Below are 15,275 nucleotides of genomic sequence, written 5' to 3'. Positions count from 1 at the left end.
CCAACAACGGTTGTTAGTACGAATCCAGGTTCTGACCTGGTCTGAGGTAAGCTTATTGAAAGATGCACACTGGCTCAGGTAATGCTCAGTCTTATCACAGAATGGACAATAACGTTTCACTTTAGAAGGCTGAGTTCGTGAAACGGGACCCTTCCGAGAGACTGGAGTCTCAACCGGGGGTTCTCCAACCCCATGCAGGATGGTCACAGTTCTCTTTCCAGAATCTGGCTTAGCGTGAAAGACCTTAGACATCGGCTCGGAATCGTAGCTATGGCACCATGTTTCGTAACGGAGCCAGTTTGAAAGGTCAACCAGATTAGGGGTCGTGCCGGGTTGGTGGAACATATGACGACGAAAGTCAGCGCGCAGCTCAGGGGGAAGCTTACCGAGAAGGCGCGCAACATGGGACCCACAACTCAGCTCCAGTTCACCATCGCGTCCCAAGGTTCTCAGTAGGCCCACTAGTGACTGTACCTGTAGAGAGAACCTTTGGAAGGCAGATATATCACCTCGCTTGATGTCAGGACTCTCAAGAACAACAGAGATCCTCCTTAAGGCAAGCTGATGCGGTTGGCCGAATTTCTCATGAAGTGCAGCCATCGTATCAGTGAATGGGGTAAGGGAGTTCAGATAAGCATCCGCGATCATTCTAGCCTCCTCAAGCCTAAGATGATCCACTAAGATCTGGTATTTGAAAAGTTCCGTCCCGTCTGGAGGTAGCAGGTTCTCTAAAGCTATCCGGAGTCGGGCAAACTCACCCGGATCAGGCCGGCTGAACTTAGGTATTGTAGGGGTAGGTCCTCTGTACACATATTCAGACCTGGAAGGTGGTAGAAGGGGTCGATTGGGTTCTGCCTTTGGCGCTAAGGTAGGACGAATCGAATAAGCAGGCACCGAGCTGAACCGTGGGGAGATAGGCACTGACGTGCGGTTGACAGGTAAAGACATGCCCGCAGGTGTTAGCAACTCTTGAATCTCTTCAGGGGTAGGAGGGGGGGGAAATCCCCAAACATCAGGAAAGTAATGTTGAGGAGGGCGTGACTGAGTAGCTGCGGAAAGGGGATACTTCCTGGTCCCTGGCATCACAGGTGAGTAAATCGTGGCACCCGTATCAGACAACGCAAGGGCATCCACCCGTGTTCTCAGGTCAACGTCAGGCTCAGGCCATGGCGGTGGGGGAAGCTCAGCGACGTGTCCCTTTTCCATTAAGGTTGTGGATTCATACGGCCTCACGGGGGGACTGAATAACTGAGACGCTGTCGGCTGTGCTGGCGATAGGTTGTCTCCTTTAGCTTTACTGAGATCGACTCTAAGGGACTGAGCCTCCTGAACTAATTCTCTGACTTCTGCACGGACTTCTCTCAACTCCCTTAAGTCAGCCTGTAAAGCTTGATGTGTCTGCATTAGTTGTGCATGCTCCTGGCGCAAATGCTGTCGCTCACTGTCATGTGCAGAGGTGGTGAAATCAGCTGCCGAAGGTGACGAGAAGGATCGCTGAGGAAATACAACAGGCTGTGGAGGCATATAACTCGAGGACATGATCTGTGAGCCACCAGAACATACCAGGTCACCACCAGGGGCAATGGCGTAAGGCTGGAAGGATGGGGGAGGAGTCCGATGGACAGGTGCCTCCCAGGTGGGTTGTACATCATGCTCAGCGACAGGTCTGCCTCGGGTATAGTGTACCTCATACTGCTGTAGGTAAGCTGGAGGACGAGTATGACGCTTAGGGCGAGTTCCTCCAATCATCTCCTCATCAGAGTCCATAACTTCAGAAGGGAATACTCTATCCGGCTCGAAGGACCAATTTGTTGGAGAGGCTGTGGGCTGTTAGGTTCTGATTAGGTGACGGATGAGTAAACCCTTCTGGGTGCCGATAAGAGCACAAATAATGAGGAGACAGGTGATCAGATTAATTCTTTGTATTGGAGTAGATGAATGGGCCACAAAGGTATATTCAATGATGTACATAGTCTGAAAGATAAATACAATAAAGAGAATGAATAAACTAAATATATAATAAGCATTCACTGTTACATAATGAAAAATAATTATTCCTAATATGCATCATTGACGTTTCTCTACTCAACATCCAGTTAAATGAACAGAAACAAGGTATTCCACAGGGAAATACATGCTGTAAGCGACCATTTGTCATCAATAACATACAATGCCCATATATGGATAACATCATGGCTCATATGAAGAGCATTCAAACAAACATGACGCTAATCAGTAGTCTGGTATTATAACATCTTAACAGACCAACATCACCTCATTAATTACCCATAACACTGATATGTAGCTTAATAAAGAATGAATAACACTTTAAATAATATTACCGATCTGAATAACACAGAACGATCTCTACAGGACATGTCCGGACATGCACGTATGTCACAGACGCATAACTCTGTTCAGATTACGTTTAACACAATTATAATCAAATTGACTTACTTTGTAGGTCAGTTACTAACATCATGATATTACAGCTGCAGCAATCCCCACGAACGAAGGAATCAACAACTCTGACAGCTCGCACAGATCACACATACACAGCAGATAGCGGCAGCGCAACTAACTACTGTACACTGCTCGACATATTACCATGACTACGGTTTCAGAATAAAAGTCCCGACTGAATGAGCCTTTAATACAGTAATGAACTATTTTTGTACATCTAAAATAAAAAATCTGCATATAAGCCACACCTGACACATATAACAAATGTGATTGAATCAAATGATAATAAGCATCGAGAGCCCTGAGAAACTCAAGAATGAAATATATAAGCAATATGATAAAAGAATCCAACAAAAATTACCTATCAGAATCAGTAGGTGGCGATAAGTGTACCGATTCCGCATGAGTGAGTCTTTGAATCATTCACTAACCGAATCGTTCAAAAGCATCGATTCATTTAGGAAGGAATCACATGGCGTGACTCGCTTCATTTGGAACTATTTTCGTTGGTGGTCAACAATATCTGTCTATGTTGTGTCCGATAAATGTAAGTTATTCGATATTAACCTCTTGTTTATTGAACTGCTGTCTAGACTCACGCGCAATCGTGCATGTGCAAATACTGAAGCACATTACTGTTTTTGACCATCTAATGAGACAGTACCCTTGCATAATAATAATAATAAGAGAATTCATAGAAGAATAAAGCCAGTATACATGATGATGTACAGATTGACAGATTATGCCCTCATAGTTATCATTTGTTTATAATATCTATAAGAATGTTTATGCAAAAACCTTTAAAGTCCCCCTGTGGTGAAAATCAAGCTTTTAATGTTGTTTATATACTGTATGTGGTGTTTTTAATATGCTTTAAGACAATCATAGAAATTCAGGCTGATGGTCGACCTGCTGGGCATTGCTGCCTGACGGACCTCCACCGGTGCCTTTTGTGCAGGTTTGCTCCACCCGTTTGGGCATAAAACGGGTCATCAGCTGGGGACCACCTAGCCTGGCTAACGTCAGACCGAGTCTCATTGAGACGTGGGTCTGGGAACCACATGTTCATTTTCTCGTATTTGAGGCGTGGTTTACGAATGCCCAGAGCCGTTTATTGGGTGCTACGAATGTCTATCAAATGCGCCTGTACGTAGCTCATAGCCAATCGTCATCATCTTGCTGCTCACTCCCCGTTCTGTGATTGGTCCCCTCGCTGAGGCGAAAATCTGGTCCATGGAATCCAGGCGGCCTAGAAGCGTGAATAAAATCGCGCTGCGTGCAAGGCAGCATAGGGTAAACCCAGACTAGGGACCACCAGTCATGGATGTTTCGCTTCTTTAACCCCAGTACATCTCCTGATGGCGGAGCGATGGCAGGGATCACTGCCTGCTGCCCCTGCTGATGTCCTAGGTGTTACTTGGCCCCCATCCCCTATGCTTCCTCCTTAGCCACAGCCAAAACCTGCCCCTCTCTGCCTCCTCTGCCAGTTCTTTAATGGCTTTTCGACACCCTGCTCCTGTACATACCAATTCACGGAGCAGGCGAACCGTTGAAGACCCAACGAAGCCCCTGCATCCCACTTCAATGGGACACGTGGTGGCTTTCCAGCCAGTCTCTCTGCAGTCTTCTACCAGATCTGCATACTTGGCACGCTTCCGCTCGTTGGCAGCCTCCATTCCCTCCTCCCATCGGACAGTAAGCTCCACCAACAAGATGGTCTTGCATGGCTCTGACCACATGATCAGGTCTGGCCGGAGCAAAGTTTCCACGATCTCCCTGAGGAATTGAAGCTGCCTCCCCAGGTCGACCCTCATGTCCCACTCACTGCCAGATGATAGGACTCTAGGTGTTGCTCTCTGGTGAGGGTGGTTGATTTTTTTCTCCGGCCCTTGCAAACAGGATGGGACTTCTCGTTGGTCTACTATTAGCCTCCTGTCTACATGACTCTGCCACCTCTGCTAGCTTCCTTAACACCAGATCATGTCGCCACCTATAGCGGCCTTGGGACAATGCTGTCTTGCAGCCCAACAGGATGTGCTGGAGGCTTGCATTGCTGGTACTGCAAAGGGGGCAAAGTTCTTCAGTGCCGAACCACTGATGGTGGTTTCTGGGACAAGGTAGGGTGTCATAGGTAGATCTAATCAGGAAGCTGAGGCTGGCTTGGGGGATCTGCCACAGATCAGACCATGACAAATGTCTGTCTGTGACGCCTTCCCATGACATCCAGCCTCCCTGCCGGCTCTGAGACACCGCCTTGATGTTAAGGCGTTCCTGCTTAACATTGGGTCCTTGTCACTTCTGCCACTACATTGGCTCTCCACTCTTCCTTGGAGGCCTTTGACCAGAAGAGGGGGGCTCCTCCCAAGGCCTGCTCGACCCTCCTGGACTCTGCCGACTATTTCACAGTGTTTTAGCCTGGTAATTGCCATGTCGACCTCTTCCTGGGCTTTCCTCTTCCCCCCTGTTTGTATCTTAGGGTCAGCTACTCTCACCAGTTGGTCAGTGGATTCCCTCAGCTCCAGCACCATCCGAGCCTTCTCCTGCTTGTATCCCAGGCCAATGGATCGCAGTGGCAGCTGTAGTGTGTTCCTGCCGAAGAGGCCTACATCTGATAGGCATGTTGGCAGACCCAGCCACTTCCTGATGAATGAGTTTGCTAACCCATCCATCTTGTTTGCCATCGAGGAGGGAACTTCACTCATCTTCAGAGGCCACATCAACCTTGGGTACAGTATGAACTGGTAGCTCCATACTTTATACTTGCCGGGGAGCTGGCTCTAATTGATCCTGGCGAGACCATCTGCGAAATGCTTCTTCACTGTTTCCCCCATCTACCTATCAGAGAGGTCTGCTGTATAGGTACGACCCAGGCTATGGACGGGCTTTGTGTAAATAACCATGTGTAAATTCATAAGTCGACAGCATTGCTGAGTATTTTCTCCTTAAAACTGCAGTGAACCAAAGACGGTCTCAAAAACACGGTTTGAAAATCGCTGGTGTTTCTGACGTCACAAACTACCTTGTAACCAATCAGATTAACGTGTGATCGTCAACAAGTGGATCTCTGAACTGAGTGAGTAGAGGCGGGGCTCATTTGCAAATTCATAGAACCGCGTATACTGAATGAGGCATGGGTGTCGTGTTACATTCAAGATATTTTAAGGTATGAAGAATATTTTTATTCAATGAAAAAAGTTTAAATATGGTGATCAAACAATACAATTATTGACAACAGGGGGACTTTAACCTCGGCTAAGAGAAATGTATTTGTATACCATTGTATATAATGTATACAATCACCTGACTGCTTTATAGTGGCAAACACAGAGTTGCACCTGCTTTATGGCACAGCATTTACAGTATAAACTTCAGATCCAGACAGCAATATAGTGTCGGCCCAGATCCGGCCCAGATCTGGAACATGTGGAGGTTTTTTCAGTAACACTTTAAAATAAGGTTCATTAGTTAACATTAGTTAAATACCTTAGTTAACTAAGCATGAACAATACTTCTACAGCATTAATTAATCTTAGTTATTGTTAATTTCAACACGTACTAATAAATTTTTAAGATCAAAGGTTGTATTAGTTAACATTAGTTAATGCACTGTGAACTAACATGAACAAACAATGAACAGCTGGATTTTTATTAACTAACATTAACAAAGATGAATAAATACTGTAATAAATGTATTGCTCATTGTGGCGAACAGGACGGCCGAGGGGCGTGAGAGAATGGCGTGAGGCCGGTGGTGCGATTGCTAATGAGCAACACCTGTGAAGCACACCGGTCTCGCATCTCTCACGGAGGAGCGGAAGCATAAAGGAGGAGCGACGACGTTGATGATCGAGAGAGGAACAGGCCTGTATTTTAGTTGTGTTTTGTTTTTGTATTTGTATTTTATTTTAGCCAGCAGTCGTCCGCGAGGGGCTGCTGGCATTTATATTTATTTTCGGTAGCCAGCAGTCGTCCGCGAGGGGCTGCTGGCGGTATTTTGGTTTGTTTATTTTATTTTAAATAAAGTTTATTTGATTGTTCGCCGGTTCCCGCCTTCTTCTTCCCTGAACATTGCTACACTGGTGCCGAAACCCGGGAAGAGGGAGGAACGCGCTGTCAGAGAGTCCTCGCCGCTGTGGGGAATCCGCGGTGTCATCGAGCATGGTGCGCGAGTCGCCGCAGCTCGCCGTGGGCCGGAGCCTGCTGCCATCCGCTGGGCAAAGGAGGAGCAGGGATCGGAGGACTCGCGGCCATGGACGCTCGAGGCGGTGCACTGGAGTGAGTTGCCGGCCGCCTGGGAATTGTAGGGGCGGCTGCCGTCCGGGAGGGAGCGGGGGAGTCGCCGCCGCTCGCCGTGGGCCGGAGCCTGCTGCTGTCCACCAGTGAAGGGGAGGAGCAGGGAGCGGGGGACTCCTGCCGTCTGCCCTAGAGCCCAAGGAGCCGTCACCGTCCACCGGGCGGCGGAGGAGTTTCGAGCCGTCCACCGAGGGCTACCCAGCGTCACCGCCAGGCACCGCGGAGGAGATCGTCCAGCTGGTGGGGGACCAGATGGCAGCGCGTTGTGGGAACCGGACCAAGTTTTTTTTTTTTTCTCTCTCCCCTCTCTCGATCTGTCGCTCCTCATGCTTCCGTCTCCGTTTCCCTCGGCTTGTCGGTCCATACCCCCCAGGGATCGCCGCCAACGGGGGGGGGAGTAGGCACAGGCTCGTGGGTACCCCCCGGCCTGTGCGGGGCGATGGGGGTATGTGGCGAACAGGTACGCCGAGGGACGTGAGAGAATGGCGCGAGGCCGGTGGTGCGATTGCTAATGAGCAACACCTGTGAAGCACACCGGTCTCGCATCTCTCACGGAGGAGCGGAAGTATAAAGGAGGAGCGATGACGCTGATGATCGAGAGAGGAACAGGCCTGTATTTTAGTTGTGTTTTGTTCTTGTATTTGTATTTGTATTTTATTTTAGCCAGCAGTCGTCCGCGAGGGGCTGCTGGCATTTATATTTATTTTCGGTAGCCATCAGTCGTCCGCGAGGGGCTGCTGGCGGTATTTTGGTTTGTTTATTTTATTTTAAATAAAGTTTATTTGATTGTTCGCCGGTTCCCGCCTCCTTCCCTGAACATTGCTACACTCATGTTAATTAAATAATGTAAACTAATGAACTTTATTGTAAAGTGTTACCGTTTTTTCCTTTTGACTTTTTATCCTGTACTCGTACAATTGAAGCAGTTAGTGTGTGTGTTTGATCCAGGAGAATCAAGTCATTTACGCTTTATTTATATAGTGCTTTTCACAGTACAGAGTGTTTCAAAGCTTTACAGAGATAACAGGAAAATAATGCAACAAAGTTTGTTTCCAGAAGAAAATAGCGTCACAGTCCAGCTTGAGTAAGTTCAGGGAAGTTAATAGTAGTGTAAGAAGCAGGAGGAGCTGCTGAGACTGAAGAAACTCTTTCTCCTTCGCTCAGGTTCATCCACTGAAGCCCAGAGAACAGACAGTCATGAGGGACCGAGACGAGCTGAAGAAAGCCATCGAGCACAGCGAGCGTTTGCTGTCCCGAGTCCGACAGCTGGAGGGGGAAAACTCGGCGCTGAGCAACGAGAGACATGAGGTGTTCGTCCAGAGGCGTGCGGTACGTGTTTCTGCTCGCTGGGACTGATGCAGGAAGACCTACAGGAGACAGAGTCAAGTCTCACAGTTCTAGTGGAAATACGGCTGTTAATGCATTTTATACTTTAATGCGTCTCGAGTGATAAATATAACCTATTAAATATTTCTTATAAATTATATTAGAAATGATCAGATTAGGGTCTAGAGCTTCTGTTTTGCATTTTATACTTTGATGCACATGCTTCTCAAGTGATAAATATAATGCCTTATATATTTATTAGAAATGATCAGATTAGAGCACTAGTGAAAATGCTTGTTTGACATTTTTCCACCTTAAATCACATCCTTTTAAAAAAAATATACATATATAAATATTACTATAAATCTATCCTTGAAATGCAGAATCAGAAATATTTAAATTTACATAATGCACATGCTTCTCGAGTGATAGATATAATGTATTAAATATTTGTTATAAATTATATTAGAAATTATCATATTAGTGTCTAGTGCACTAGTGAAAATGCTTCTGTTTAACATTTTTCCACTTAAATGCACGTGCTTTTTATAAATATTATTATAAATCTATCTACAGATTAGTGACCTTGAAATGCAGAATCTGAAATATTTTTATTTCCATATTGAATATTGACGACACAATGCTAAAATTATTTTTTAAAAGTACTAAATCTTTTGTTTCCAGTTGAAACTGTGTTTTCAGTGCGCTCAAAGACTTTTGGACTCTCTATGGTTTTATTCCTGCTGTTCCATATTAAGGTGGTTATTTATTACTCTGCTGGTAGACAGTTTATAGTGCATAATAATATGCTTTCATAGACTGAGTTATTCAGCAAATGTTCAAGATCCGCCTTCCATCTGTGAACTGATACTGACTGGTTTTATTTGTTGACTGAGCTCTGGTCGTTCAGTCTTATTGTGATGGAGAGACGGGATTGTGTGTCTTTACTGCCCACCCACTGTAACACAACCATGGGAAGCGACTGTGACACTATTAGCTGAACTACAGATTTTGTGTCGCCCGCTGGGTGAAATATGTCTAGGTCTGGGATTGTGCTGATATTGCCAGAGCTTGCAGAAATGCCACGCTGCAGCTCAGCCAAGATAGAGGAAGATCTGAGCTGGTGATTGCTTTAGCAGATGCTCGGTTCTCTCATATGCTTCTCTTTGTTTCAGTAAATCATTGTATTGCGGCTCAGATGGAGTGAACAAGTGTGTTTATAAGTGTATTTATGCAGTGACCTTTAAAGTTTGTAGCCAAGCTTGACTCTTCCAGTGTGTTTGTGTGTGTGTATATATATATTATCATTAATTTTTAATTAGAGGTGCGCGATTGATCGTTAAAAGATTGTGATCTCAATTCAAGAGTAAATCACCTTTTAAAGGTAACTTGACTCTTCAAATAAAGATTGCATCAATTACATCATTACACCAGTAGGTGGCGACAAGTGACTGTTAAAAATGTATTTGTCATTGAATTATTCATTCATTCAAGAGATTTGTTCATAAACACTGATTCATCCAGTAATGAAACAAGCGAAGTCTTTAAATGAGTCATTGAATCATTCACGTACCACACCATTAACAACCTACAACCTAATCTTGCCTTTTCAGATGGGTCAAATGATCTGATATTTTTGGAAACATTGATAAAGTCATTAATGTTTGCGGGTGTGTGGACTGGTTGTGCACCCAACCTTTATAATATAATAAATTCCTCTATAATATAAATTCCTCATTCATTTATAATACTGTATGTGTCATCAGGTTATAGGAGGCAGTCAGAATCATCTTTTGCCAAGCAAGTTTATCGTAATTCATTATTTTTTTACTGAATATGAAAGGTGTCTTTGGACTTTTCTGTTCCTTTAGCTGGTAATAAAGAGTAAAATATCTTTGTGCTGCCTGGTCAGAATACACAGCGTCAGTTTCTGGCTCAAGATGATGAAACTTTCATTTTTTACTGTATTTTTGGATAGCCGACAGAATCGTTCAGAGTTTTGTCCGGTTCTGTGTGCAGGAATATCAATTTAACACAAACTGGACGCCACAGTCTGAACAAATGCTGATATGATACATTATTTAATGTCAGGTGATTACGAATCATGCATTTGACCCTGTGTAAGGTTATTCTGGCTGATCTTGTATATTTCCAGTGTTCTTGGAAAATGGGCCCTCTCCGTATTCCTCCCTGATTCCATCCCCATCTCTGTGCTGTAATTACACCAGACCCAGATACACACAGCCGTAGTTCATCCACTCCTGCTGTCAGCTCACAACCGCTGATTACTGGCTTAGATACAGTCGATTAATTGGGTCTTAGCAGAGAGTACTTTATTTTAAAACCACGCCTGACATTTTTAATATCACATTTAATGCACTCGTTTGAGCACAGATCTTTTTGTGTGACTCAAGAGTTTAACACAGTTAGAAAAGTTGTTTTCTTCTACTTTGTGATGGACATAAGACTGGAATCTATTAATATCACCAATAACTTCCAAATGATCAGAACGAGTGCAGATCTGAACAGCTGTTTCAATATTTCCAGACAGCTTAACCCCATCTCTAAAACTATGACCATCTCTCTCATTTTTTTCTTTGTTTTTTTTGTCATATACTTTTGAATTTAGTCCTGAAAATTCAGAAATACAGTTGCAGCTACTTCAGTAATGCCGCTTTTCCATTACCAGTATCAGCTCAACTCAGCTTTTCGCTCCGTTTTCCATTACAGATAGTACCTCCACAATAGTACCTGGTCGTCATAGCGACACCACAGGAACTACGCGACACTCACACACACACATACACACACACACACACACACACAAACACACACACACACACACACACACACACACACACACACACACACACACACACACACACACACACACACACACACACACACACACACACACACACACACACACACACACACACACAGGACAATGGAGGAAATCGAGTGTATGCTGTTTTTGATCCTCGGGATGTGGCTGTTTCTCACAGCAAGAAGACAAACGTTGTTTCAGGAGAGGCTGAGGGCAGCAAAACTAAACACTGCTGAAAAAAATGTCTCCGTCTGGCGCGTGCAATGATGACACAGTGAATAGTGACGATTCTCTCTGACCAATCAGCAGTCTGCAGTGTTTTCACGTCACATTTTAGTCTCGCCTCAGCCCGCTCAGAACCTCGCCGGAGGTGATACGAAAAAAAGTACCCGAAAGCAGGTACATGTACATCTTTTACACAGTGGAAAACCAAACAAAGGCGAGTCGAGTCGGGTACTGTGTAGTGGAAAAGCCCCGTAAGTATCCTATGGAAGCTTATTTCTGCCACAGAATTTTTTTTTTTTTTTAAATTTAATCTCAAAGGATTTAACTTTTTTCTCATAATTGACAATTTATATCTTGCAGTTGTGCATTCTAGACTCACAATTCTAAGAAAATTCAGAATTCAGCGAAAAAACACTAGATATAAACTTAGTTTTCTGAGAAAAAAGTCAGGATTGAGAGATGTAAACCCAAAATTCCAAGAAAAAAGTCAGAATTGATAGATGTAAACAAAGAAATCCAAGTAAAAAGGTCAGAATTGAGCGATGTAAACCCAGAATTCCAAGAAAGAGGTCAGAATTGAGAGATGTAAACTTAGAACTCGAAGGAAAATGTCAGGATTGAGAGATGTAAACTTAGAATTCCGAGGAAAATGTCAGGATTGAAAATGTAAACCCAGAATTCCAAGAAAGAGGTCAGAATTGAGAGATGTAAACTTAGAATTCCGAGGAAAATGTCAGGATTGAGAAATGTAAACCCAGAATTCCAAGAAAAAGGTCAGAATTGAGAGATGTAAACTTAGAATTCGAAGGAAAATGTCAGGATTGAGAGATGTAAACTTAGAATTCCGAGGAAAATGTCAGGATTGAAAATGTAAACCCAGAATTCCAAGAAAGAGGTCAGAATTGAGAGATGTAAACGTCTCAGGTTACGTATGTAACCCTGGTTCCCTGAGAGGGAACGAGACGCTGCCTTGAGACGCGGTGGGAACGCTCTGCGTGATTGCGTCGTGAAGCACGTGTATAATCAGTCCAATGGAAGAGCGAGACGTCATAGGCGGTGACGTCATAGACCAGGAAGCTATAAAGCACACCAGAAAACAGACCGCGACAGCTTCTGAAAAAGCCTGAAGCAAGTCGATCAGGGCATGCAGGAAGTATGGCGGGAGAACGCAGCGTCTCGTTCCCTCTCAGGGAACCAGGGTTACATACGTAACCTGAGACGTTCCCTTTCAAGGGAACTCGAGCTGCGTTGAGACGCGGTGGGAACACCATACCCACTACGCCATAAGACAAATGCCCGTTCTGTGTGAAGTCCTTGCGCACACTAGAAGCAAGCAACCTAGCCCCGGGAGTGGAGAGGTGTAGGTCATAAAATCTGACAAATGTATGAGGTGAGGACCAGCCTGCCGCATTACAAATATCCTGAAGGGAAACACCCGAAATTAAAGCCTAGAGGCAGCCATACTCCTAGTAGAATGGGCCTGAACAGCCATAGGTGAAGGCTGTCCGGCCGCTTCATAAGCAAGTGAGATAGCCTCAACTACCCACTTGCTCATTATCTGTTTAGATGCAGGGCAACCTATCTTAGGTTACCCGAAGCAGACAAATAATTGTTCTGATAAACGCCACTGAGCAGCTCTGTGGACCTAAGCATCCAAAGCCCGGACAGGGCATAACAGATTTAAGATTTTCCTGATCTGGGGTATTAAAGGTGGAGGACAGAAGGCCTGGAGCACAAATGACCCGCACATTTAGTAGGGACCTAGAAATACAACTCGATCTGGGGTGAAGAAATACTACCACCAACCAGGTGCAAATCCAAGTACGTGCAGGCCTCAGCCTCATGTACCACGGAGAAGACGAAATTAAGGATCTCTCCTCAGAGATAGCCCAGCAAAGAAACATTCATTACAGAAATCAAGTACTGTACCAAAAGGGCAGAAACGAGATTCCGAAGGCGTTCTCTGCACCAGGCAGAGAACAGCATATTAGTCTTCTCGTGGAGGGAGCTCTAGACTGGAGTATGGTCTCCACGACCTCGGTCGAGAAACCTGAATCTATGAGCTGGGCCCCCTCAGAGGCCGAGCCCACAGTATCCACAACTCCAGAGCTCCCAGGAGCAAAGATATCGGGAAAAGCGTATAGGTGTAGTGGCAAACACACCTATTACATTACATCCAGTCCAAGCGGAGCTGGATGCGTGAGGGAGAAACACAAGGGCAATGCATTGTACAAGCGATGCGAAAGGTCGACTTGTAGTTTGACCGAAGTTCTCCCTAAGAAGCTCCACCACCTCGGGGTGAAGTCTCCATTCCCCGGGCCACAGCCCCTGCCTCAACAGGATATCTGCTCTGATATACGAGACCATCAGTGTGTTGTCCGGACCCTTCGCCGACCAACCACTCATGATTTCCCCCGACTTGTGAGGGAAACATCCGTCGATAGCATTATGCGTCGACAAGAAGCCCCCAACACTGGGCCTGGGCGAGGAACCAAGGTTCTTCCACATGACCGAGGCACGAAGGCATAGCCGCGTGACCTTGATCATGCGAAAACGGATTTCCCCTCTGAGAAAACCCCTTGGTCCCGAGCCACCACTGCAGGGGTCTCATGTACAGAAGGCCAAAAGTAACTACGTTGGACGCAACTGCCATGAGCCCCAGCCAAAGACCGTTCACCGAGCGGCCACTCATGACCGCCCCCCATCCTGTGAGGGAAGCATCCGTCGATAGCGTGACGCGTCGACAAGAAGCACCCAGCACTGGGCCCTGGGCGAGAAACCAAGGCTTCTTCCACATGACCGAGGCACGAAGGCATAGCCGCATGACCTTGATCATGCGAAAACGGATTTCCCCTCGGAGAAAACCCCTTGGTCCCGAGCCACCACTGCAGGGGTCTCATGTACAGAAGGCCAAAAGTAACTACGTTAGACGCAACTACCATGAGCCCCAACAGTCTCAGAGACTGTTTGCAGTGAGTGACTGACCTAGTTTTACATTCTTTACGGCTGTGAGAATCGCAGAAATACGTGCAGGAGACAGACGTGCTTGCATTGTTGTCGAATCCCATAATACACCTAGAAAAGTGGTCCTCTGAGCTGGGAGGAGTACACTCTTTTTGGTGTTGAGCCGCAACCCCAACCTCCTTATGTGGGACAGAACGACATCTCGATGTTGAACTGCCAAAAGCTCGGACTGAGCTAAAAATCAACCAATCGTCGATATAATTTAATACGCGAATGCCCTGGAATCTCAGAGGAGCCAGAGCTGCATCCACGCATATTGTAAAAGGTGTGGGGTGATAACCTAGGCCGAATGGAAGAACCCGATACTGGTATGCTTCGCCCCCTAAAAGCAAACCTCAGGAACCTCCTGTGATGAGGATGGATAGATAAGTAAGCGTCCTTTAAGTCTATTGTGACAAACCAGTCCTCGGACTGAATCTGTGACACAATCATATTTAGCGTAAGCATAATATGCTGTTTAATTGACGCAGGTCTAGAGTAGGACGCAATCCCTCATCCTCTTTCGGAACAATGAAGTAATGGCAGTAAAACCCTGACTGTCTGCCGGGAGGAGGAACCCCTTCTACAGCTCCTTTTGCAGAAGTGTCAGTACTTCCTGCTCCATAACCAAAGCCTGCTCGGGGTCCACCACAGTGGGGAGGACCCCTAGAAATCTGGGCGGACAAGAACCGAATTCTGAACCCTTTTCTATAGTGTGCAGGACCCACCGAGAAATATGTGGCAGTAGTTTCCACGCTGCCTGAAATTCTACTAGGGGAACCAGTCTCTCAAGACTGGCCTCTGGATTTGGTTGAACAGTCAGTACGGTGCCCTGAAGCGGCGAACCGGCAGGGAACAACCGAACTGACCGTTCTACGACCCTCCTCGGAGGATCGTATGGGGACGCTGACACCTCGGTGCCCTGAACGGCGAACCGGCAGGGAACAACCGAACTGGCAGCGCTGCGACCCTCCTCAGAGAGTCGCACCCCAGAGGGCGCCGAGGAGAAACGATTTCTCAAAACCGTCCCTGCCCCGGAGGAGCCCTCAGAAGCTTTATTAGAGATGACAGTCCTCAGATCTTGCCTCCCTTTAAATAAGTTAGTTCCAATGACCCTCCTCGGAGGATCATTGGAAAA

At 45.9% G+C, this 15,275-nt stretch overlaps 1 protein-coding gene across 5 annotated transcripts in view; it reads left to right on the top strand.

Moving 5' to 3' along the window:
• LOC143753337 (putative uncharacterized protein MYH16) overlaps window positions 1–15,275 on the top strand; it is a 104,580-nt gene that overhangs the window by 7,673 nt on the left and 81,632 nt on the right. For 4 of the 5 annotated variants that reach the window (XM_077245673.1, XM_077245668.1, XM_077245688.1 and 1 more), the window contains exon 2: window positions 7,921–8,085. The exons of the other annotated variant lie outside the window; for it this stretch is intronic. In XM_077245673.1, the coding sequence (XP_077101788.1) occupies window positions 7,921–8,085 (165 nt within the window). The remainder of the gene's footprint in view (window positions 1–7,920; window positions 8,086–15,275) is intronic. 5 annotated transcript variants of the gene reach the window in all.

Source organism: Siphateles boraxobius, unplaced genomic scaffold (genome assembly GCF_051911475.1).
Source record: "Siphateles boraxobius isolate OS27281-9 unplaced genomic scaffold, OSU_SipBor_1 103, whole genome shotgun sequence".
NCBI classification, from domain to species: domain Eukaryota; kingdom Metazoa; phylum Chordata; class Actinopteri; order Cypriniformes; family Leuciscidae; genus Siphateles; species Siphateles boraxobius.
Note: the sequence above shows the minus strand (reverse complement) of the source record. Positions and strands in the feature narration are given on the sequence as shown.